This window comes from Paramormyrops kingsleyae, chromosome 14 (assembly GCF_048594095.1).
Source record: "Paramormyrops kingsleyae isolate MSU_618 chromosome 14, PKINGS_0.4, whole genome shotgun sequence".
Lineage (NCBI taxonomy): Eukaryota > Metazoa > Chordata > Actinopteri > Osteoglossiformes > Mormyridae > Paramormyrops > Paramormyrops kingsleyae.
This window is the reverse complement of record NC_132810.1, coordinates 6332355-6357665: the sequence shown is the minus strand read 5'-3', so window position 1 is coordinate 6357665 and position 25311 is coordinate 6332355. Positions and strand designations below refer to the sequence as shown.

General features: G+C 50.6%; 2 protein-coding genes across 4 annotated transcripts in view; one reads left to right on the top strand and one right to left on the bottom strand.

The window, feature by feature from the left end:
* The window catches only part of LOC111851034 (BRF1 RNA polymerase III transcription initiation factor subunit), a 41959-nt gene that overhangs the window by 2941 nt on the left and 13707 nt on the right, over positions 1-25311 (top strand). For both annotated transcript variants that reach the window (XM_023825537.2, XM_023825536.2), the window contains exons 3-13: positions 3084-3164; positions 4724-4897; positions 7068-7099; positions 8063-8135; positions 14049-14198; positions 14925-15018; positions 15377-15503; positions 15662-15701; positions 15813-15905; positions 16364-16651; positions 25088-25149. In XM_023825537.2, coding sequence (XP_023681305.1) covers positions 3084-3164; positions 4724-4897; positions 7068-7099; positions 8063-8135; positions 14049-14198; positions 14925-15018; positions 15377-15503; positions 15662-15701; positions 15813-15905; positions 16364-16651; positions 25088-25149 — 1214 coding nt within the window. The remainder of the gene's footprint in view (positions 1-3083; positions 3165-4723; positions 4898-7067; positions 7100-8062; positions 8136-14048; positions 14199-14924; positions 15019-15376; positions 15504-15661; positions 15702-15812; positions 15906-16363; positions 16652-25087; positions 25150-25311) is intronic.
* On the bottom strand, positions 8923-12838 carry LOC111851035 (BTB/POZ domain-containing protein 6-B). Of its 2 annotated transcripts, XM_023825539.2 has the most exons (5): positions 11494-12838; positions 10953-11244; positions 10661-10751; positions 10463-10581; positions 8923-10329 (listed from the first exon to the last, which is right to left on the bottom strand). In XM_023825539.2, the coding sequence occupies exons 2-5, from the start codon at positions 11153-11155 to the stop codon at positions 9297-9299; spliced, it is 1446 nt and encodes a 481-aa protein (XP_023681307.1). In that variant the 5' UTR covers positions 11156-11244; positions 11494-12838; the 3' UTR covers positions 8923-9296. The 2 variants fall into 2 exon arrangements, with proteins under 2 accessions (XP_023681307.1, XP_023681306.1); XM_023825538.2 differs by having other exon boundaries at positions 10953-12838.

The window sequence follows — 25311 nt, the reverse complement described above, 5'->3', positions numbered from 1 at the left end:
CAGAAGTCTGCCATAGAAATGTCGGGCTTCTCTGGAATATAATGGGAGTGAGTAGCATTCTTTCTGTGGTGATTAAAGCGCCAGAAAAATACATTTGGAAAATTCAACAGCAATGTCTCTTACCAGAAATCATGATCAGGTTTCTGAAGATAATCCAGACTTTGTAGCGAGCAGTTTAATGTAGAAATAACCAATAACAAAAATACTAACTTATCACTATTTTCATCTACCGAACTCCACACACCAATCATATCTCTGTATAAAATATATCGGGGTGGTCGTGCTTGTATCTTATTTCGGTTGACAAAAATAGTGATGTTACTATTTTTGTTATTGGTTATTGCTGTAATAAATTAGTATTTGTGTTATTGGTTATTGCTTTAATAAATTAGTATTTTTGTTATTTGTTAAAATTGTACTATAAAAGTGGATATATAATGTTCAGAGTCGTTTTTTTGGTCTGTCTCTTTCTCTGCCTGCAGGAATTCTGCTTTTTGCACACTGTCTGATTTCTTTCCAAAATTTTGTGCACTAGAATACGTCCTTGTGCTCCTTCAATGATGTTTATGCTGGTACCGCCGCACCTCACAAAGCTGCTCATCAAAAGCATCCATAATTACAACTACTCTTTTCCTGCTCTTTCCTCATTGACCTATGATTTGTGAAAGTCAGTGCTGCCACCTGCTGAAAACACTGAGCCGTGCACTCTCAAATACTTGTCCATGATGGCCCGTGGATAAGTGAAGCAAGAATTAGGCTTTAGAGGGAGTGAAATAGAGACCTAAACAGCAGGGTCAGAATTATCTTTGGCTCTCTATTCTATGTTCCACTGCACAAACTAGTTGAGGCAATATGTACCGAGGTTGGATAATGAAACTGAAACCCCTGGTTTTAGACCACAGTCATTTATTAGTATGGTGTAGAGCCTCATTTTGCACCAAATACAGCATCAGTTCGTCTTGGGAATGACAGACAGAAGTCCTGCACAGTGGCCAGAGGGATTTTGAGCTATTCCTCTTGCAGAACAGTGGCCAGGTCACTGCATGATCCTGGTGGTGGAGGAAAATATTTCCTAACTTGCTCCTCCAAACCACCCTAAAGTGGCTCAGTAATATTCATATCAACTTTGCTTTTTCATGTTTATCAAACTGCTCTCACCAGTCTTGCTGTGTGTATTGGTACAATATCATCCTGATACATGGTACCACCTTCTGGGTACAATGTTTCAACCATTGGCAGAACATGGTCCTCCAGAATTACTTGATAGTCTTTGGTAGTGATGCACCCTTATAGAACGAATAGTGGATGTAGGGAATGCTATGATATTGCAGCCCAAACCATTACTGTTTCACCTCCATGCTGCACCCTGGGTATGCAACAGTCTGATTGGTAAGCCTCTTTGGGGCTTCTCCACACCATAACTCTTCCAGATGTGGGACAGACAGTGAAGGTGCACTCACCAGAGAACAATACCTGTTTCACATTGTCTACAGCCCAAGATTTGCGCTGCTGGCACCATTGAAACTGATGTTTGGCATTGCCATGAGTGACCAATGGTTTGGCTATAGCAGCCCGACCATTTTTATTGGCCCTGTGGAGCTACCAATGAACAGTTTTGGTGGAAACAGGAGAATTGAGGTGTGCATTTGATTCTGCAGTGAGTTGGGCAGCTGTGGTTTTATGCTTTTAAGTATAATCCAGGTTAGTACCTGGGACATCCCTTTCAGACACATTCCTCTTGTGTCCACATTTACTCCTGTTGGATGTGGTCCATCCTTTGTGGTGGTTTGCGGACATTACCCTGAGCACCGTGGCTCTCTAAACACCACAAAGATTTGCTGTCCTGGTCACAGACGTGCCAGCCAGACATGCACCAACAATTTGTCCTCTTTTGAACTCGGATATATCTCCCATTATGTTGTGTGGATTGCAATATTTTATATACTGCTGTGCTATTGCCCTGTTAATTAAAATTTTTACACTTTGCGCATTCCATCAGTAAGAGTCAACAATGAAGATTGCCCCCCCCCCCCCCCGGCCTTGCAAATATAGGCCTGAAACCTCAAATACTATTGGTCAGGTGTGTTTTTGTTTCATTGTCCAATCCCTGCATGTCTGCTATGTACCTGTGTTGAGCTGTTTGCTAAACAGGAGGTAAAACAGCTATTGAGCTTTAATCACACACTTGTTCTATAAACAGATGCTTCTCCTTGTTACATAATGTTATGAGGTATTCTGCTGTTTTGTTTTGGAGGGGTACTTGCAGAGACTGCCACTAGATGGCAGAACAACTCCACATTCCTCTGCTGATTGTGCTGTTTGTTATCCAGCAGGTTATGCTATTGCTCTGTTATTGAAGTTACAAAAGGAGCATGAGCCTGAGCGATAAATTCAGCGTGACATTTTTGAAAACTCCATGGTTTTAATTTCACCTTCTGACAGGGAATAGTTACTTATGTTGTTAAGCGTGAAAACCCAAGAAGTATTTAATGTATCTTTCAGTCATTGCAGATGCATTTAGGGCAATACTAACCCCTTGACTGGTGTGTGGCTTGGTGAGTTAGGCCTCCATGCCTGTGATTGGAAGGTTGCTGGTTCAAGCCCCGGTCTCGACCAGAATAGGATCTTTGTTGGTTCCTTGAACAAGGCTCTCCGACCCTATGCTTTGTTCTGTACTGCTTATGAGAGCAAGATGAAATATGTGAAAAGAAACATTCCAATGTGCCTGTACTTGTGCAAACAGCAAATTTAAGCTTTTTGTATGGGTGAAGAGCTGGAGTTCTTCAAATTTTGAGTCAAATCACAGTAAAACTGAAGCGGTGTCACTTAGTGGTGGCACATGAAAGGACAGTCACAGACGGATCTAATGAACCTGATTACACTGAGACCAGTCAGATAAAGTTGGGCTTTTAATTGAGAGTTTTTGAAGAGGTGGGGAGATTGTGTAGGGGGCTCAAGACTATCTGTCTGTCTGGGGAATACATTGTCGTTCCAACAGCATCTAGATGTACCATATTCAGACAAGTGTTTTTTTTTCCATTATATTTTGCTTTCTCTTACTGTCAATGCTGTTGGCTTTCTAGGCACAGGCAAAACTCCAGTTCTGGGAAGTGGGTTTCACACCACCCTGGGGAAGGAGTCCCGTGCACAGACCCTGCTGAATGGTGAGTAATTCTGCCTCAAGTGGCTGCATAATTTCCTGCTTATGAACTGTTGCTGACTAATGCCTGGTCAGTTGTGTCCCTTTGGTCTGAATCCTGCCCTTAGTTGCTGTACATTTGAAGTGTGTGAGTGGGCTTGTCTAGAGAGCCAGCCATTCCCATCTGCTTAGGATTTGGCCTGCTGTGCCGATGACTCCCATCCTCACCTGTGACTTTCTTCAGCAGCTTGTCTATTGGTGCGCTGACTCATACTTTCAGTAATGTGAGTCTGGCTTGTACCGTCCCTCCTCTTCCAGTTAATATGCCTGTATGGACTTTGAAAATGATGAAATGTGTCCTGCATGTTCCATTAAAAGTTTGTTGGCTGGTCCACCTTTTGTAGCTGTGTTCCTCTAGGGGCCTAAGACACCTGCATGTAATAACAGTGGTTGGTAGACAGGGGGTGGTGTTTATGACCTGCTTGCATGTCTGGGTTCGTTGGCACAGCTATGGCAGTCACTCTCACGGTCAGGTGGGGCCAGTAATCGGAACATGGAGCCCCTCCTGCAAGAGATGAGTAATTAAAATTACTGTAACTGTGGAGGTTGCTCAGTGAAAGCTGGTTATTTCTGAGAGAATCATTTGTGAAGCTGCTGTCTGGCTAGTAACTGGTGCAGACTACTGTATTGGGGCTGCATTGAGGTCTTTCTGAACGTGAGTCTCACTCGTTTGTCTCCTGTGCCAAGCTGGTAGGCCACAGCCTGGGGTAAACAAGTACCTCGTAACCTCAGGAGACTGCTGGGGCAGCTTCCTAGCAACCCCAGAGTCAGCCCTGTTCCAGAGCGCTTCTCTTAGACTGGATGAAGCCCGAGAGGGGAATAACTCTTCATTAGTGTGTGGTTTTTGGCACTTTAACCGTGAGGTTTTGGCCCTCTGCTGTCTTCGCATATTAAGCCTTTTGGCAGAGGGTAGGATTGGTAGCCGGGGATATCTCAAGCCTTGTTTTAGCTCCAGGTCAATCTTTTTAGTAAGTGTGAGGGCAGAGAAAGTTCACTGTTGCCTGAAGGCCCGTCAGAAATAGAGCTGCTGTGATTGCAGGAAATGCAGCGGCAGTTATTCAGAAACTGTGCCCTGTTCTGGGATGGAGGTGGGATGTATTGTTATTCTATCCATCCATTAGTCCATTTTCGCTTCTGTTGCTTCTCCTCGTCAGGGTCGCAGGAGGCCTGGAGCCTTGCATTGTTATTGTAAGGCCAAATGTTATTTGACTAGATGCTCTTCCTGGCTTACTGTAGTGCTGGAGGTCATGTGATGGGCAGAGCTGACCTCATGAGGGGTGTATTTTTTTAAGGTTATCAGCCAGTCTCTTGCTTTTAATTTATGTGACATAATGTGAGGTGATTAATCAGTGAATGGAAAACACATATTTGACCTCAATTGAGCTGTTGCTAGTTTCATGTGCTGGTGCTTGATGATTGAACCGTGTGTGATAGAACATCAATGATACCTTGGAGATGTAAGTCTTGAAATGCCTTTGATACATAACCTTGTGTGTGTTCGTGTGTGTGTGTGTCTCTCTCCAGGTAAGCGGCAGATCAACCACCTGGGCCACCAGCTCCAGCTGAACCAGCACTGCCTGGACACGGCCTTCAACTTCTTCAAGATGGCCGTGTGCAAGCACTTGACGCGTGGTCGCAAGATGGCCCACGTGGTGGCCGCTTGTCTCTACCTGGTGTGCAGGACGGAGGGCACACCCCGTATCCTTGTCCCCCTCCCATGGGCAGTTATTGTTGGCTGGCTGAGGTTTTCCCTCGATCCGTAGCAGTGTGTACAAACCCTCTGGTGATGCATGTGGAGTAGCACATGGTGTTGTGAGTGAGTCAGACCGTGCTAAGCTGGGTGGGTCCCGCAGACTGAGCAAGCTTGATTATATCCTGGGTGCTTCCTGTGAGCCCCCTGCTCTGGCATGTGCCAAAACTGCTCCCTCTTTAATAACAGCCTTGTTGATCTGAAAAAGCCTGGTTATGGAAGCTGCATGCGGCCCCAGAGCAGCTGCTATCTGCCACGTGCCCCGGTTGCCTCACTTTACCTGTTTCAGTGAAGCCACTGGGGGAATAACTGTCCGTGAGCAGAGGGCTGCTTGCGCCTGGAATGTTCTACTTCCATCACAGAATCCCTTTTCCATGGAATGCCTTTTCCACTGTCGTTTACAGCCTGTTCGTGATCTCATGGTTTTCAGTGCTGTCTGTTTCTCTGAGCAGTGGAAACGCACACTTTGGATCCATAGCTCTTTCCTGACTGTCATGTCTATGTCTGGGACTAAAACTGTTAAAATGACACAACAGATGCAGAGGTGGGTAGTTCAGGTCCAGAGAGTAGAAGTGCAGACCAAGTTTTTCTTTCAACCAACCATTTGAATACAGATAATCTTGAAAAGAGTCACAGTCAAAAAAATACTCAACTGGTTGGTTGAAAGAAAATCTTGATGTGGACTTTGACTCTCTGGACCTAGACTACCCACCTCTGAACAGACATGCTCTGGGGTTCTTGGGTCGAGAAGCTGGTCTGGGTCGTTTGGGAGGAGAGGGCTAATGGCCTCTGGGGGCAGAGAGGGTCTGGGCAAGCCTCCGATATCAGTCTGGTCTTTCCTGTGTCTGTAGTGCAGATTTAACTCTCTTCCTGTTCTTCCTTTTATGCCAGTGGTGGACAGCAGCTGATAAAACACTGTGTTTGTGTGGCTGGGTTGGGGGGGGGGGGGGGGGAATTGTATTGGTTATGAGAGGAAGTGTGTGAGGGCGCGACCCCTTCCCCAGAGGTTAGGCTTGCACTATTATCAGGCTTGGGGGGATACTTGCTTGTGAGCCCCACCCGAGCCCCCCCCGCCCCCCCCCCCCCCAGCCCATCGATAGGCGGCATGACAACTGGGCAGCTTTTTGGAGCCGCTGATGTCAGCATCGGCCGCCCCCGAGCTTGGAGCTCTTAGCACGTGTGAAGAAGCTGGAATTACCCATGTCTGGCTGGACCAGCTGCCTGTGGCCGGTTCTGGGAATGTTGGGGTCGGCCTGGCTGGCCGCTCGGCCCGTCTTGCTGAGGGCTCTCAGTGCTGCTGTTTCTTTCTCCTCCTGGACTTGGTTTATCTCTATGCGGCCCCCGTGTCAGATACGGTTACTGTGCGGGAGTTTCACAGGAAAAGCACTAGAGGGAGGGGGGCCTTTCCCACAGTTCTGTTTACTAGGCCGCCTTCCCTTGGGGTGGGGGTGGAGGGGGCAGGGATAATTTTAGCCCCGCTGGTCTTCTTGTCTAGCTTTCTGCACAGCTGTGGGAGCTGCAGCAGCACAGGGTCACCGCTCTGAGCTTTATAGACCATAGTGCAAAGTGTGTGGTGGGCAAAGCTCCCTGATTGGTTTGTGAAACAACCCCCCCCCCCCCCACCCAGATGTAGTGCTCACTTTCAAATGGCTCTCTGACATGCAGTCTTGTTTTATTGTATCTTAAAGCATCAGAATCCGAAATTGTTTTTTTTTCCCCTTGTATCTACAGCTGACTAATTGGCTATTTACCGCATTGACATCCCAGGATGTTTTCATGTTGGTTCCCCATCGTGCCGATCGGTGAGACTTCAGCCATGTGACTTCTGCTTGTTTTAGATCAGTCATTTGCAACCACAGATTTTAAGGGGAAAATTATAAATACTGGTGCCTTTGTCTGTCATGTTTGACAGGGTGTGAGATGGTGCAGTTCATTTGTGAGGATAAAATATCAGGATCGGAGGGGTCACCCCCGCAGCTGCACAGCAATCCCACAATCCCTCTGGGCTCCTCAGCCAGCTTTGGCAAGTTCTCCAGCTTTTTAATCTGTGTGGTTCAGTTAGACAGGTTGGTTCCTGCAGACAGACCTAGGTTTTCCTTAATGCCACCACCTTGACAGACATGCTGTTGGACCTGAGTGACCTCCTCCAAGTAAGTGCTCTTCCCCCCCCAATCACTGTCCTACCATGACCATTTAACTCTGTGTTTTCAATTGGAAGAATCTCATCCATAGTCATTCGTTGTGGGTGCATCTATTTTAAACCCTCCCCATCCCTACAGTGAGGGTCAGGTTTTAGAGGGCGCTTTGTTTCAAAGTGCTTTTTTTTTTTTTTTTTTTTTTAGCTGGGGTCTTTGTTCTCTGGGGGGGGGGGGGGGGGTTCTCTCTGGTTTTCCACCTTGTAGCCCCTGCTACAGGACAGCGAGGAGAAAAGCACGTTCACTTTTCTGTACACCTGTAACACTGTGGGATTCAGAGCCCCCCACCTGTGAAGGCCAAAAAAATACATTTAGGTCCTTTTTAAAGCACGATGGAAGCCAGGGGGCCACAGTCCTCTGTAAAATTAGGCCTGCATTTGCCTGCTTTAATCAGAATAATTTAGCCGGGTGGGGGCATTACAGCAATCCAGCTGGTGTGCTGCTTATTTTTACTCCCCCAGCTGTCCTTGGAGAACACACACACACACACACACACTTCGGCATCCATGACTGGGGGAAGTGGGTGGCTGTAAATATTCCATGCATCCCCCACAAGTGGAGCCCAACCCCAGCAGGCTGTGGTGTGACCTTGTGGGGGCATCATGGTTCTGGGGTCACAAACTGCAATGATCCCTGGAGCCTCTTAACTACCTAGACAGACTGGCAGTACTCCGTAACACTAGTATATACCCCCCCCCCCGTTACCCCTGGCTAAATGTGACGACCTCAGGTCACAGAAGGAATCCAGGCAAGAGGCACTTTCTCTTCTGCTTGCATGTTGTGTATTTTTTTTTTTAAATAAATACAGAGACGGCCCTGTTAGTGACGACGGTGACGCCTCGTTCGTCACCATGGTGCTGCTTCGCCAGGATCTGTAGGCTATTAGCCGACCCACCTCCCCTCTGCCTCTCCCTGCAGGTCAATGTTTACATCCTGGGAAGGACTTTCCTCCTCCTGGCCAGAGAGCTCTGCATCAACGCCCCAGCCATCGGTACTGTCCCCTGCCTCTTTTTGCTTTTTATCACACAGAGCCAGGAGTGACACTAGAAATTTGGCACCCATGAAAGCATATCGTATTGGACCCTCAACCCAGACCAATCCAAATGCGTTTCATTTTCCCCAACAAGGTCTTATGGAATCATTCCGTCTAACACCCCTTTACAGTGTCATAGGTACAATCACACTACAGTGTTTGTTTTACCTTTGAATAATAATAATAATAATAACAATTGATTCAACCAGTGGCGAGAGAATGCCTCACGATGTTAATGTGCCAGGAAGTAAACCATTTATGATCTGTTGACAAACCGAATTGTCGAAAGGTGTTCAGTTGTAGTACTCCTCTTATGCATACAGGGGGCACTGTGTAGCCAAGGTTACTATGGTGTATCAAAAATCAGACAGCAGCTGAATTTGTCAGAGTGAAAGCTCAGTTGAACAATGTGATTTGAACTGGTTAGCTGGTGTTTGCTCTCTGCCAACACATGGGCCTGACTATTTCTGTTTTCAGTGGGCACTGTTTTTTGTTTTCTTTTGATCAAGAATTAATGGAGCCTCCCTGCCTTCAACCAGGCAATCAGCAATCTGTAATTGGTCTGCGCTTCCTTCATTACTGAAGATGGCTCTCCATTATCAGTGCTCAAAACAGTGATTATGGGTCTTGATTATAGCTGACCTCAAAATATCATGATTGAAGAGAGTGGAGATCTCCATCATTTAGCTTTTTGTCCCTGTGGTACATTGGGGAGGGGGTGGGTGGGTAAAAAGCTACACCTGGAAATAGTCACCAACCGTTTTTATGGTTTTGCAAGTTCATGAGCTCTAATACAGAACATTTTGTCAATCAGCTTTAAGCTGTAAACAATTAGCTCTTAATTAATGTACAAAACAGTGCACTACCTCGGGCCTGTCCACTAGAAGTGCAGTGAAACTTCATACGCTGGACTGCATGCTGCAGCAATAATCATTAATCAAATATCAGCTTCTCTTTTAAATAAATAGTTGAAGAGCATTCCTTCATCTTAGAAATGGACCAGTCTGTTACCAAGTGAACAGGTGTTCAGTGTCCCATAGTTTGTGCTCTGCTACATTACTCCGAAGGCAAAGGCTTGTGTCGGTTTCTCACTGATGGAGGGCAAGCGCAGAGCATGACTCATGCATAGAACACCAGCTCGGGGATTTGCCCTCCCTGTACCCCAGTGCCATTGGTGCTGTCTGAAGAGCACTGGAACTGGAAGGTCACCTTTCCGCACTGCACCTCCGTCATGCCCTCCTGCCCAAAGTAGCTGAGCTCATTACCATCCAAGATGGCACTGACTGTGTAGAAGGCATCCTGTTCCACCTGCACCGGGTGCTCGAACCACACCGGGAACGTGTTACTCGACCCATCCGAGACAAACTTAGTCAAGTTCTGGGCCAGAGTCACTCCCTGGCGCTTAAGTTCGATCTTGACACTGTACTCGGCCTTGCCGCCACTGGAGCCATACAGGCCCAGCCCCGCTATGAAGATGCGCTTATCCACAGCGAACTGGATGCTGTCGCAGCGCCCTCTGTAACGCCACTGGTTACTGCGGTACGCTGAGGACTGGAAACGGTGACACCGTTGGGGCGAGAGCCCCTTTCGCTGGGTCAGAGGAAAGTCCAACTTGGGCTTGTTGACCGCCGTGTACCACAGGAAGATGTCATGCGTCTCCTCCAGTGTCAGAATGTCCGATTGAGCTGCGCCATCAGCAAACTCCTCCAGCGTCATGGTGGGGACCCGCACCAGGTAGAGTGCCCGGCCCAAGACGTTCCGCTTGTTGCGTGTGGTGGGGGGGAGCCCCTGCCGCTTGCACTCAGCCACGGCCCAGTTCAGAACGGCCTCGAAGACCACAGCCTCCGTAGTGTTGAGGGTCTCCCGCGTGAGGATGATCTCCAGGGTGGGCCGGTCAATCTCGCAGAAGCCCTCGGAGCGCAGGGCTAGCTCAGCTTGGGCGTCAATTACCTCCCAGCAGCGCTGCGTCAGCTCAGGCTCCTCGAAGAGCCGGCTCTGCGACAGCAGCACACACGCGTTCTTGGCCTCCAGGCTGGTCTCCAGGAAGTTCACGCAAGCCTTGGCCAGGGCCGGCACTATGTACTTTTTGGCAGCGTACAGGGTGGCCAGCACTGTGTCAGCCTCCAGGTCGATCTCATCGCTGTACATGTACCTGAGAGAGCAAGAAGGCATCAGAACGAAGACCAGGCGTACTGTCCCAACAGCAGGAGATGCTGGCTGTCTTATTTATGGGGCACAAGCCTTAAATACTTAAGACTGACCATATTAACTGACCGGGCACTTACTTCAACAGAATTAGAAATGCAGCGGGCTCTACATCTGGGATGTGAATTTCGGACTCTCCCTCGGCCAGGTCTCCATAGAACATCGCGCAGAACACGGAGCTGCCCACTGCCAGCACGTACTGGATGGAGAAAGCGGCAAAACTCAGCTCGGATCGCCGGCGCAACACTGGCCGATCAAGCCGCGAAACGTGCGCTCACCTTGTGTGCGGGGACTTTCTGCGCCTCGCCCGGAGGACCAACAATGAAGTGGACGTCTGCCATGAGCTCGTTGTTAAACATTAATGCATTCCTACAAAAAGAGGAAGGATAATAATAATCAGCAAAGTCATTAAGTATTCCGTAAAGCAAAGAGAGGCGTATTCGGCACTAACTTAATTTAGCGGTAATGGGCGCCCCGAGACTCGGAAACATTATCGCATCGCATGAATGGCATCGCATGCATAAGTACCGCGGCACAAACTGCACACGGCATATAAAGTTTAAAGGCTACCTCTCCCGCAGCGTGGGATGAGAGCACTGCCAGCTGCAGGTCTCGACGTTGTTGTTGTTGATGTTTTGCTGGGCGGCGGTGGTGGTGGCCTCACTCGCGGTCTGCGTGACCTGCACCACGCTCTTCTTTGCGGTGGCAGTAACCGCGGTGCCGTTATTCGGGAGGCTGGTGTGTGTGCTTGCAGGGTACAACTCTGCAGCCATCTTCTTCTTCAGAGACAGTGTCACGATCTCATAGCATACTGGGAGCCTACCCGAGTGCTTCCCACTTTTTTTGGACTTTTTCAGGGTTTCTGGAAGTAGAAGGAGAAAAGTCAGACACTTCATGATCCGGCCATGAAGGCAGTCTTGAGCTTCTGGCATCGGCAGACCAAGTGAGCAATCAAAGCGACGGCCGTGCTGTAAACCGATACGGACGGTGTTCGATGATAAAATCCTGGAGCGCAGCACTTATTGCGACTCGATGATTAAATAACCCGTTAGAATTATTTAAGTACAGTAAAGGGAAATAAATAGAACAAATCCTGCAGAATCGTCTTTACCAGCCGGCACTTAAAAGGCACCGTCAGTATATCCGTCCGGTAGAGTTAATCCAACTTCAATACTTTTTTTCCTTTTTCTCATCTCATCTTTTTATCCTAATCGGTAGGTATCCTGTTCGATGTGGTCCTTTTATATTCCTCTTTTGGATTCGGTGAAATCAGAAATGTGAATCGTAGCTTTTATTAGTCCGTTTTTCCCCAGAGGAGGGACAGCCTGCCCGAGATGCAGATGTTTTGCCAAAAGCTATACAGATCCAAGCGGGTGTCCTCAGTGTGTATTATGCACGTACAATGTGAATAACAACACCAGCGCTCGGTGCTTTTCTTCTCCGCCAGTGGCTGTAGTTCATATTCCTCGTGACGCCCCGTTCTGTCTCGACGAATCAGTTATCCGCATGGTCGTGACGCAACACCGAGGCCCCTCCCTTGAGCGGTCCGCCGTTTATCCGCCATGTACCTTACACGTCACTATTTTTTTAATGCAGTTACTAATAAAATCAAGCGTCTGGGCATCGATAACAAAATAATGTTTCCCTTTTTTTTTTTTTGAAGTGCTACGTCAGTGTGATACCTTTTTAATTTCGTGCCTACGCAACATACAACGCTTTGATGCAAAACCTAATTTACAAAGTTTGTTAAAACGGTCTCCGAAAATAACATAAATGCTGTTCTTAACTTTGAGTTAAAGGAGTCTGTTAGTATTTGCTATCCTGACTGGTGTTCTGTAAGTGTTTTTTGAAAGGCATATTTAAAACCTGGAACTGTGAAACGATCTGTGATGTAGTTTAAATTGGATCCGGAGTGTAAACATTGTGCGTCGAAAGTGTATCATTTTTATCCTTCGCGTTTCATTAGCATTTCGATACATGCTGGTTGGTTATTGATTCTTTCGGTCCACCTCGTGCATTCCTTCTGTTTAACAGCCACTTAAATACACGAAGAAAATACAGAAAGGACCCAATCTCCCGGCTGAAACGTATTCCCAGGTCCCGTGTGCCGTGACGTTTATTTCTGCCTGGGCTGAAGCTCAAACGCGTAATGCGTAACTGGTTACCTTTTTAATTTTAGGGCCGTCCTATTCTCCTTTTAAAAAATGCCTTCAGGTTTGATTTCTGGAAACCCCATCGGAGCCAGAAGCCATGTTAAATCCGGAGATGGGGATGATGGAGGGGGTTGGGCGTGCTGGATCGTGTTACCAGACCGGTCTCCCTGCCTTCCAACAGAGGGCTCCTGCGTCGCGAAGCTCTAGCGATTCAATCCGCGCGACAGTCCTGTGGCCCGAAACCCAAGTATTACCGGTCCTGGGTATGCGCTTAATTAGAGACGAAGACCTTTATTAAACCTTAAGGCGACAAAAGGGCACTCGGTCCTTTAGAGTACACTCACTGAGCATTCACCAGTGTCTGTTAAAGGCGTCTTCTGAAGAACAAGTTCATAACCGGTTATTTTATTGAAGCAAGGGTGTAGATTTGAATGTGGACGGCAGGGACTTGTCCATGCCAAAATTGTAGGAGTATCATATGTGTTTAGGGGGACGGGGGGACGGGGGTTAGGGTCTGATCTGATCCCTACAATGTTGAAACCTAATCTTGTATTGAAATATAGTTTTGTACTGTACATGCACTTATAGCAGTGTAAATAAATTACAGTGCTAATGCATTTTATGAAAAACAATAGAGATGCAAAAGAACAAAACACCCACCCACGAGCTCCACCTTAAAAATGTGACATCCATTTGTGAAAGGAATTGGAAAGGAAATATTCATTTAGTTTCGGTGATGGGGTTGATTCCATGCCCTTATATTTCTGTATGCAAAGAAACCATTAATTTTATGCCACCTATTCATCAAGGGAGGGTTATATGACGGTCAACATCATTAAGGTTTAAAGAAATAAAACTGATGTCAAATGACTTACTATAGTCTGTGATGCACATAGTTGTGATATCTGTACCTTCACTAAATGTAAAAATGGATTCGTCTCAGGTTAGTGGGGGTGTGTTATGGAGACATGTTTTCTGCTAAGACTGGGATATTTGTTTATGTTCAGGCTACCTTGCCAGCTTGGGGAGGGGGTTCATTGTTGTCTCTCTACTGCAGCTGTGGCTCCAGGTTTAAACAGGATGACGTCTCCTGCTGTAGGGACTGTCGCCAGCACGGGTGCACCACGCAGTGCCGTCAACGCACCTGAATCAAACCTGCTGAAAACACGACTTGTTACAGCATGAGCTCAGGCTCTACACTGCAACACAAAAGGGTGGCGTGGGAGGATGCTGACAAATCAAAACCTTCAGCACACTGATATTTCAGCGTGGAAATGTCAAGCGCCACTTGAGTTTGTATTTCGGGGGGCCACAGAAAAGGTCTGTCGGCGTTTATCGCTAAACCCAGGATCGGTCCCTGGTTGGCCAAGCAGCCAATGACGTAAGTGATGTAAAGCCGGGATTGCCTCCGATCACTTGCCGTTGGTGCGGATGGTCATCCGGTGGGGGTGGCAGACAGGGTGGCTGTGTGGGGAGATGCTCCAGCTTTTGTGTTCTGTACCCCCTCTCCCAGATCCTTGCTTGTACATCCCACGCTTCGCCCACATGCTGGAGTTCGGGGAGAAGAACCACGAGGTCTCCATGACGGCGCTGCGGCTGCTGCAGAGGATGAAGCGTGACTGGATGCACACGGGACGCCGGCCGTCAGGGCTTTGTGGTGCAGGTACGTTGCCACGGAGATACCCCCTCCCCCCCCCCCCAAAGACCTTCTGCTGTCATTGGCAATTGGAAGCCCTGGCAGGCATCTGCAAATGTGTTGGTCTGGGGCACGGGGCAGCCACAGGACCTTCGCCGGGGCAATGTGGGCGCTGCTCTGGGCTCCCTGCTCATAAGCAGCGCCTCCGCTGCTGCAGCACCTGAATAATTAATCACCCATCATCAATCATTTAAAGGATCCGCTTACGGTGGGGAAGGGGAAGTTTAGCGCCCACCCTGAATATGAAATGGGCAGTTTTTTCTGGAGCTGTCAGGGCACCTGTGTCGGGAGGCCAGGCTTAAGAAGCGATGCTCCGGCTCGGTCTGTGAACTTGTGTGCTGTTGATAATGTGACCATGGAGGAAAGCGGGCTCTGCAGAGGAGGGGCAAGAGCAGCCTCGGTTTACTCATTATGTAACGGTGTGGGAGGGGCTTCGTCTGATGTCACGGGCAACGACTGACAAGCGTGGCCTTTATAAAGCAGACGTAGTTAGTTGCGTAAAAGGGAGGAGGGTTCTTGCCAGACTCTGTACCTGTATCTACGGCGACAGCATGGAGCTGCTGGAGGAGCTGGTACTTGTAGCGTGATTGAGTGGGATCTCCAGTGGGGGGCTGCGGCTCTGTTTCCCCTCCTCAGCCCTGCCCAGGGAGCCCCCGTTCACAGCGATAATGCATGGCTCCTGTTTCCCCACAGCGCTCCTGGTGGCCGCCCGGATGCACGAGTTCCGCCGCACCGTTAAGGAGGTCATCTCGGTGGTGAAGGTGTGCGAGGCGACGCTGAGGAAGAGGCGAGTGCCGCCGGTGGCTGGGCCCGCTTCCGGCTCAGAGCCATGTTCCCCGCGATGGAACTCTCTCCGTTTCTGCTGCAGCTGCTGCCCGTTGGCACAGAGAGGGGCCTGTCTAGGGAAATGCGATCGTAACCAAACATGACGTGTTCAGACAGCCAGAATAATGTCTCCGCTGACCACGTGGCTGGTGCTTATGAGCTGTGAAGGCCACCGTATCGCTGACTAAGCCGTACATATATATATATATATATATATATATGGCTGACCTCCCGAAAGCCATGGGGTGAAGATAATCCATTCAGGAGCTTTAAAAGTGATGCCTAAAAATATGCTGAATCTGTCGTTCAATTTCTGATAGGCTGACTGAGTTTGAGGACACGCCCACCAGTCAGCTGACCATCGATGAATTTATGAGGGTGGACTTGGAGCAGGAATGTGACCCACCTTCGTTTACTGCCGGCCAGCGGAAGCTCCGCCTACAGCAGGTAAATAAGTGGGTGTAGGGAGTTTCAGCTTCCCTGTGCATCCATCCCTTCTTGTAGGCTGACTATACCTCACTTTGAACACAGTCGTTGTGTTTAATTTTAGCAATGCATCACTCTCATTCTCACCTTAACTGTTTATGACTTTTTCTTTTTGTAAGCTGGAACACGAGCTGGCCAAGAAGATTGATGAAGTTCAAGGTAACTCTGTCTGTGAATATTAATGAGTGTTTGTGAGCGGCAGGTGATGCTTCAAACGGCCCCCGTGTCCCCAGAGCCGGTGTCAGTGGACTCTGTGTTTCATCTCCGCAGGGGAAATCTGCAGCTACCAGGATGAGATCGAGCTGGAACTGGAAAGCAGCCGGCCCAAGCTGAAAGGGCCGTACGCTTCGTACGCTAGGGAAGGTGTGTGTGTGTGTGTGTGTGTGTGTGTGTGTGTGTGTGTGACAGTATGCCTCGGCCTTTGAACAAAGGGCTGGGACTCTGTCTTTGTGCAGTTAGTCTTGTACTTGTGAAACTAACTGTCTTGGCTGTTTGGTCAGGCAGCAAGTTTTCGAATGATGAAATTACCAAGCGGGACTAATTAAGCATTTCAGTGTGGATTTTGCCAGCACCTTTTCCCCTCAAAGGTGGTATCTGTGCATATATAAAATTAGCCCTGTCTTAATTAAAGCGTCATTTTAGGCCTGTTTAAACGAGGCTCTTAATCACTCACAGTTGCATTGATGCTGAGATGTGCTGTTTGCTGAATGTCAGGCCCAGCGATTAATGTCGATTAATGGCCCCCTCGTTTGGATACGGTGTTTGCCGCCCACAGTGACCCCCACTGACCCGGCACCCCCCACCCTTCCCGTCTCCCCCAGACTCCAGCGATGATTCTGTGTCGGTGGCCTCCGGGTTGCCTGGCAACGAGGACGACGCAGATGAAGAGCTGAAGGCGGCCGCCCAGCAGCTCACCAAAGACTTCTACAGCGAGCTGATGCCCGGGGCAGGGGAGGCTTCGCGGGCAGAGGAGGGGTCGGAGGCCGAGTCTGAGCAAGTGGTCCTTCCCAGATACCCCCCGCTGGCCTCACTGCTAGGCCCCCTCCCCACTGCAGCCAGCCTGGGTCTCTCAGAGTCTATCCAGAAGTGCATCACTGAGAAGGATGTGGGTGAGTTAGGGGTGTCCCGCTGCACTCTTTGCTGCTCCCTTTTGACCTTTGACCTCTCACTGCTGGCTTCATGCTCAGATCAGTTAGCGGGGCCTCTGCTTGGGTGGCTTAGTACCAGCTGACACTGCCCTGAGCGTTTGAGAGCCCTGATGCTCGGCGAATCAGAGCAGCGCTTAACGTGGCCTGCAGCGTGCTGTTACCCTTTCCACTTGGCCCCTCCCTTACGCAGCGTGTCATTGGGGAGGGGGCTTCCCCACAGAACCAAATTTCTCTAGGGGGGGTGTCCTGGAGTCACCAAATTCTCTGTTTTCGGTTTAAACGTGGCATTTCTACATCCTCGCGGTCCTGCTTGGCTCACCCTTCTGGATCGGGCCTGAAATCTGTTCTTTGGTTCGGCACCGGAAGTCGTCTGATTCATGCATATATATATTTATGAATCAACACCTTATGCTAATGATGGCATGGCATTTGTTTGGGTGTTTAACCTGAAATTCCTGAGTTTTTTTTTTTTTTTTTTTAAACATTTGTTAAATCTCAGGGGAAACTGACACTCTGAGCTGATAAAAAATGATCCTTGAAATGTGGCTTTAGCCCATCTATACAGGTACATGTTTAACGACTGCGTATGGTCCTGACTAGGCGGACTTTAGGCAAAACCACTTTTCTTACCATAAATATATAGTACTGACACAGACTATATACGTACAGCATACACAGTACTATACAGCTTAAAAATCTTGTATTGTAATACAATAGCAACAGTAACTAATCACATATGATAAATGCACACAATGATAGAATAATAATATTATACTCACACGCAATCCTTATAATCCACCGTTTATCCGTGAGAACCGTCGAGATCGCGAAATGCGCCCTGCCTAACTCGCGTCCAGTAGTATTCACATATTTTCCTTTGTGCTTTATTACTTTAATTTTGTTTCAAGGTCTATTACTTTCTTTTGTTTCTTGGGAGTACTTGTAGAACTTGTTTGATGGTGTTTGTGGTCCATGCTACACTTAAATATCGCGTAAATGAGAGCACTGGCTTGAGAATCTTACTGCGATCGTGTTTGCATACTGTCGGCCGTGCCGTAAGTAGGTCGCTATGCAGTTGTTTTTTGTCTAGTTTGGGATGGTGTTCAATTCGATCTATGCTATTTCTGTGGGAACTTGGTCATTAAGATGGCTGGTTGATAAGTGATGCATACCTGCATTTAACCCATCAGATTTGAATGCGCACAGTATCTTTGTCTCTCCTGATTTGGTTTCTCTGGCTCTCTTTCAAGCTCCCTCCCTCTTAGTGTTTTTGATGGCAGTCCTTGATATCCATGTGTTTGAACATGCATGGCCTCACAGTGCCTACCCCCCCCCCCCCCAACCTGCTCCACAGCAGTCTGTTGTCCTGTGCCCGTCTGCTGGGTTTTTCCTTTGCTTTCATCGTTGGGAGGGGGGCGGGGTTTGTGCGGCTGGGTTAATTGTGGTGGATTTTTGCTGCCAGCGTTTGGGGGGGCCCCAGTTCAGCCCTCAAGGCTCAGGGGGCGGGAGCCGTACCTTGTGATTAGCCTTCGCTCGCGCTCTCATTGCCAGACTGGGGGTTTTTCTCTGTTGTGGGGGGTGGGGACCTCCGAGTGGCTCCTATGGATGTGGGGAGACAGTGCAGTGTAATGAAGCAGAATGTGTCTAAGCCTGATGGGAGATACTCCAGGATATCCCAGCACAGAGGATGCTCAGTGCTTCTGGGATCATACTGGTGGATCTGCATTCAGTCTCCTCTCTGAATGGCTGCTGGGCCCCCATTTGTTAGAGAGATTTGATTCTGTTTTGCTCAAGCTATAATGAACTCCTAAACCCTTTTAAGGACTTCCTGTGTCAGACTCCTCGGTAAATCTGCTCCCCCTGCCCTGACCACGACCCCCAACCCCCACCTGACCTCAGATCAGATTTCTCTGTAGAAGCTCTGCGTTGTGGTCAGGATGTGACCCCCCAGCAGCTCGGGTCTCCCGGGTCACGGCCCCTCCCCGCAGGACATTCCTCTGTGTCGCATTGCTTACTAGGCCAGTTCTCCAGGAAGGCGGGGGCTAAAAGCATTCGCCCCAAATAAATGCACCTCCACCCAGGAGAGGGGAAAGGGCAAATTTAACTGAAAATCTTGCCTGGGGTGAGCTAATTCCAGCCTTTGCTGTATGCCTGAGAGCTCATCTCAGAAAAAGAGAGCATGAAATCCAGTATCAGCAGTGTCAGGTGTGGAAATCGTAAGCTTTGTTCTGATTGGCTGGTGCCCCCCCGAATGGCTCTGGCCGCAGATGTAGCCCCTCTCAGCATGGCGCTATGGCATAGCGGCCCACGTCACGTGATCGGCTGACCTAAGATGCTGGCCGCCGGCCCCCAGTCCCCGGCTGTCGGACGGCCCGTTCCGAGCTGATTTCCGTCCCGGCTGGCCGCCACGCTGCGCAGTCTCTGCCCCCACCCCCACCGCACGCCATCTGAGGCGCGGGCCGGGGCAGTTAAAAGCGCCTGTTATTACCCCTCATCGGGGGTCACACTCCTGTGGGGTAAAAGATGGAGGCAGCTCGAACCCCCCCCCCCCGGCTTTGCCGCGGTACAAACGGCAGCCGCAGTCATCTGCCATGTGACCCCGCGATGATGTAATTAGGAATCTGCTCTCCTGCCATGACATCACAACTGGCGCTGGGCCACATTGGCCGGCTTTGTCTGCTCTCTTAAAGAGACAGGCGGCTCCCAGATCCTACCCTGCTTTTCACCCCCAGCTTTTCTCTTTTTCTGTATCCCTGGCTCCTTACACTGATGTTTACTGTACTTCTCTGCTCACCCTAGTGTTTAAAAGGCTGTTTTGATATGTTGGGCCCATTTTTTTTCCCTTTGCGCTGGTGCTTGGGCGGCCCCCTGGTGTACATGCTGCCCAGGCCTTGCGCGCTGAGCTGGGAGTGGGCTGACAGATGGCACGGCACACCCAACTACCCACAAGTGGGTGTCTGCGCCAGACCGCTGGGGGAGGTGATGGGGGCGTGGAGGGGAGTGGGGGGGGCACTGTGCCCCAAACGCAGGTTCCCACGCTGACCCTCTGTCAGCACCGGCACTGGTGGTCGGCCACACGGTACAAACGGGCGGCCGGAATGTCTGAAGCTCTTTCTAGGTCAGCTGGCCCTCAGCCAAGGGAGGGGCATACCTGCCCCCCCCCTCCGGGCCCTATCACTCGTGGGTTAGTCCTGAAGCCCCAACCCTGGGAGATGCCAAAGAAACTGGGACAAGCCCAGAACACTTCTTAACAAGGTCCAGAAAAGCATCCGGAGCAGAAGTCCTCGCTGGGGTTTCTGCATCGCGGGGGTGAGACCAGGCCCGTGTGACTCAACCTCTGGCTAAGCTCAGCCATGACGTCTGCGGCATGGGGGGGGGGGTCAGACTTCCTGCGCTCATGTGACTGTGCAGCTCTTCCTCAGCCCTGTTACAATGGCTATGGCAGGAATCGGAGCCAGTGAATGTTGTCGCCTGATGGACTGTGCGTGTATTTGCGTGTATGTTTCTCCTTCTGAGTGTGTGTGTCTGTGGATTGACTGTGGGGATCTGTCATTGTGATTACATTGTGATTAAGTATTGTCGACGTGCAGAGGGTGGAGATGATCATTGTGGTAGCAGCTGATTTGAACAGTAATGTGAGTTGAGCGTGGGACCTGGAGGCACAGTGGAGAGGTCCCCGGCGGCACAGTGGAGAGGTCCCCGGCGGCACAGTGGAGAGGTCCCCGGCGGCACAGTGGAGAGGTCCCCGGCGGCACAGTGGAGAGGTCCCCGGCGGCACAGTGGAGAGGTCCCCGGCGGCACAGTGGAGAGGTCCCCGGCAGCTGGGCTCGGAGTCCTGGCCCGTCTGCTGACGAGGCCTCAGGACGGGTCGTCGTTCACACAACAGAGTCCTCTGGGTTCTTGTTGCTTGCATCCTTTTGCTCTCAAATCTAGCATCTTGCCGCTTGTGGAAGAGCCGCCCACACTTGGCCGCCGTGACTCATGTCCCACTGGGGGGCGCAGTGGGGCCCTTATGAGCTTCCCATCCGCTCTTCGGGTTTTAATCGAACCTGTCAAAGGCGAGTTTGCCTGCTGAAAGGATGTGTGTGTGTGTGTGTGTGTGTGTGTGTGTGTGTGTGTGTGTGTGAGAGAGAGAGAGAGCGAGCATCTCCTCTTCCTTGCTCTCCGGGCCCTTGGCCCCTGCTTCGTCTTCCAGGCAACACCGGGCACTTCGTGCCACCCTCAGTAGCTCCTGCCACGTTCGCCACAGCATGCGTTAGAAGCAGTGTCTGTGTGTGTCTGTGTCTGTCTGTCTGTCTGTCTGTCTGTCTGTCTGTCTGTGTGTGTGTGTCTGTCTGTCTGTCTGTCTGTGTCTGTGTGTGTCTGTCTGTCTGTGTCTGTGTGTGTGTGTCTGTCTGTGTGTGTGTGTCTGTCTGTGTCTGTGTGTGTGTCTGTGTCTGTGTGTGTGTGTGTCTGTGTGTGTGTCTGTCTGTCTGTCTGTGTGTGTGTGTGTGTGTGTCTGTCTGTGTGTGTCTGTCTGTCTGTGTGTGTGTGTGTGTGTGCTGGCAACTCTCCCAGGGATGTCTGTTTGTCAGGGTTAATCAGTTTGGGGGCTGCGACTCGTCACCGTGCCGGTCAGTCCCACAATGGCGAGCTCCGCAAGTTAGCTCACGTTGCACACTATTGCTGGGTACCCTGTGGCGCTGCTGGTTCTGCTGTGCCTCTGTCGAGAAGCTCGGCTGGCATGAGCCGTCAGCATGTCGCCATGACGCCCGGGTCCCGCAAGCCTCCCAGCTGGCTTCTGGGAAGCGGTGAGACCCCCCACTCAACTCGGCCCCCCGTCCCCGTCACTCGCCTCCTCACCCTCATCAGCACGTTGCTCATAATGAAACGTCAGTGATGACTCGCGTTTCCATCGGCACCTTTTGTCAGCTTCCTGCTCTCTAGTGCTGCGGCTGTGATGTGTGAAGCTTGGCTCGTACATGTGGGTGGGTTGGCCCAGTGCTCCTGGGATGCTTCTCCAGGTTTTCAGTGACTCACAAAATGCTCCCCCACACTGCCCTTCCTGGGTTCGCAGCAGGCGTCGGGGATTGGCTCTGTGGGAACTGAGTAGCCTTAAACCCGATACGGTGAGTAATCGGTTAGACGCAGGCTCAGAGGGGCCCCAGCACACACACCTGGCCCGAAAACAGGCACTAACAGTCTTGCACAATGTTGGTGCAGTACTTTACGGCTCTGATCCCAGTGGGGGTTAAAGGGTGTGTCCATGGGACTCCCGTCACAGACCCTGCGGGGTGGGGGACACGGTAACGCCGGTGTTTCTGTGAGTCTGTGAAGGGGGGGGGGGGTGCGGCTGCCGCTGTGTGTGGCCGTGGCGGTGTGCTTCTGCTCTGTGTGTGTGCGGCAAGTCGATGCCCCTCCCATCCCTGGATGGCAACGCTCGTGGCAACGGAGACGGAAGGAGCAGCTGGTTTAGCGGGAGAGCGGACTGCTGGGACCCGACCCGCAGCTGGGGGCCATGTTTTAATGGGCTGGTGTGTCGGGGGGTGGGGGGGGGGGCTTGGTGCAATTCTTCCCTGTTCCGCCGTCAGCTACGTTTTTTAACCCCGCCTGCGTTCGGAGAGGGTCACTGTGTGTCTGTCTGAGAGTCTGTGTGTGTCTGCGTTTGCTGTTTGTTCTGCACAGTCTGCCGGGTCGGCATTGTTGGCTCGCTGGTGAGATTAGTATCAGACCGACTCGGGTCGTCCACGCTGCTGAACCTCAAAGGCAGCCTGTTTTGCTGCCTTAGCCTTTTTGGGGGGGTGGGGGACAACCTTTGTCAGCTTTCAAAAGATGCTTCAGGTGTTCAGAGGTTACTGCTCACTCTGCTAAATTAAACACAATCCTTGATATGATTTAGTTTTATCCTAAAATATGTTAAAATAGTGTGAAACATCCTTGCAGCCCCTCCCCCCCCCACCTCCATCATGCCCCCCAACCCTATCGGGCCTCATTGTGACAAGGGACTCAAACCCTTTCCCAGGTGTCAAAGACTGGAAGACTGGAACTTCTCAGAACCATAATTTTGGTTCCTTCCCATAGGTGGAGGGACGCAAGATGGGCTTGAGTCTGTAAGGTCCGTGTTGAGGCTGCTGATGGTGGCGTTTCTTGGGTGACGGCTGATCTGCAGGCAAATGGCCCTGAAGTGGAGTGATGGGGCTCCAGTCCCAGTCCAGTAGCTTCAGTCATCAGACTACAGGCAGTCAGAAATCAGATAACGGTGGGTGGCAACCATAAAGCCGCGCTGGGGCCGCTTCCTGTCTGCCAGTCGCTTGCTCTAGGCTGCGGGCCGTGTGCAGAGGAGCCCTGCCGCATTCCTCCTACTGCTGAACTTGGCACTGACCTCCTTTGGTCCGGTGTGCTGTACGGCTGGACCGACGTCCCTGACTGGAGCGAGACCCTTTGCTGCACCTCCTTTATGTTTCATAGGTGCTTCTTTGCTAATCAGGGGGGGTTGTGTCATTTTTAATGACTTGTCTCGAGTCAAACACTCACAAGCTGCTTATGAGACGGATGCACTCTTGGCCATAGTCGTAACTGGCCTGGTAACTGTGAGCCACCCCCCCCCCCCCCCCCAATTTTCTCACCCCCTCCCCCTTCCCTCCATCCCCTCCCTGGCCATTGGTGTGCAGAGGAGTAAACACATTGAGATGCAGATTTAAAGGCTCACGCACTTCAAAACGTTATAGAGCTGATCTTGGCCAGAGCTGCTGGGATGTGTGTGTGTGTGTGTGTGTGTGCATACCCCCCCCCCCCTTTTTTTTTTCCCCTGATGAAAGCCAGGCTGGTTCTTGCTTGGCACACCACAGAAGTTCATGTTATTTGTGGGTAAAGTGCTCTGGAGCAGTCGTGTTGGGAGGGATCCTATATAAATGTAATGTGAATTGATTTTAAAGAAGCGTCAGGCAGCCCTGGGACGACCCCCCTAAACAGACACATGCGCAGACGTGCACAGTTCCGATCCAGTGAGGCTGGGCCCCTCAGGGCCGCAGCAGCTCAGCCGTAACCTGGCAGCCGTGACTCGCATGCCGGCTCGCCTCTGTGTCAGGTGGTACCGGGTGACGCATCATGATGTAACGTGCGGCTCACGGGCAGGTGCTCGCCGGCTGTGGTCGCGGCTGACGTCTGTCTGGTCGCCGACTGCCGCCTCATCTGCCCTGTCTAGTTAGACTGGGGTGGTGAAAACAAGGTGACCTGGTTTTGTGATTCTGGGGGGGGCGGGGGGAGGGGGGAGGGGCTCTCTGACATCCCCTCAGAGCTCCATCCACGACGAGCGATGCTTGGGACGGCCCCCCTTCCCCCAGCTTCCGAACCCAACACCTCCTTGCAGGCGAGCTTCCGCATGCCGCCGGGAAGCTGATTGCATGAAGGGCCCCTTTGATTTGAGCAGGCCGGTTAATGAGCATCTGCTGAGGTCCCCCATCCAGAAAAGTGGACTGGAGTCACTTTTTCAATGCAGCCTGCTGTGTCCCCCCCCCCCCCCCTCGCTTGCTTGGTTTTTCTTCCCCTCAGAAGCTTTGCACCTGTCTGGCTCTTAATTGCCTGAGAAGCCGTGTTCAATTTGTGCTGATCTGCTTTTAAAGTGCCCACCCCCACCCCAGCCGATTGGGGGGGGGGGTCTCAGAAGGCAGTGTATGAAAGCAGTGCGATGTCCCAACAGGTCCGCCGCACCTTTGAAAGTTAGTTGGCCAGTTTTGTACAGCCTGGGTTCATAAACGTACCCCTTCCAGCAGGAGACACTGTGCTTGTTGATGGAAATTGACCAAGACCTGACTGACACTCATCGGGAAAAATCAGTCTGTGTGGGACCCAAAGTCCCTGCATGGAAAAGCGTGACTGTGTGATTTCTCATTAGCCAGATTCTCCCTGCTTTAAAACCCCCCCCTTTATGGTCAGGTCAGGATCTTTGCCCCCATACGGAAGGGCCTCATTTCTCAGTTTCCTTTATAAATACAAACACCATCCCCATCTGATTAATATGCTAATTGTCGTACCTCGCTAAGTGTTCTTCAGACACCGTGTTTTGGTAGCGCTTGGCGAGAGATGCAATCACAATTAAATTATCATAATTGAAAAGCATCTCTAAAAACACATCTATTCATTGCTAAGCTGCTTAGGCAGTATTTTAAGCAGTTGCCATGCATAAATTAAGAGAGAAATTCAAATTTCTTTTTTTTTTCTTTATTCATTTTACTGTCTGAAAGCAGTGTGGGCTTTGTCCCCTGGGGAGATTAGCTTGCACTTGTTATTGAAATGAGCTCTGGGGTGATTTACCTGTCGGGCGTTGCGTCTGAGATGATCTCCGGGCAGGCCTGAAGGCACAATCTCCGGGGGAGACGTCGTCACTGTCCTCCACTGAAGTGCTGCTGCTTCTTTCAGATGGAAACTCTGAGAACGGAGAGCTGGACCTGAAGGGGATCGACGACGACGAAATCGAGAGGGTGAGCTGGCACTTTGACTGCAGCATGTGTGGCTCCATCACCTGCTCTCGGAGGTCCCCTGTCGCGGGCTTCAGCGGCCGAGCACCGCCTCCTGACAGCAGGCCCTCCTGACAGCAGGCCTTCCCTCTGCAGGCCCATCGCCTCCCGCACTGCTGGGGCTCC

Coding starts and splice junctions, on each gene's coding strand:
- LOC111851035 (XM_023825538.2), bottom strand. CDS start 11,314: ATGCCAGAAGCTCAAGACTGCCTTCATGGCCGGATCATGAAGTGTCTG. Junction 10,582..10,660: donor AGAAAGTCCCCGCACACAAG/GTGAGCGCACGT, acceptor TTCTCCATCCAG/TACGTGCTGGCAGTGGGCAG. Junction 10,330..10,462: donor GCATTTCTAATTCTGTTGAA/GTAAGTGCCCGG, acceptor TTGCTCTCTCAG/GTACATGTACAGCGATGAGA.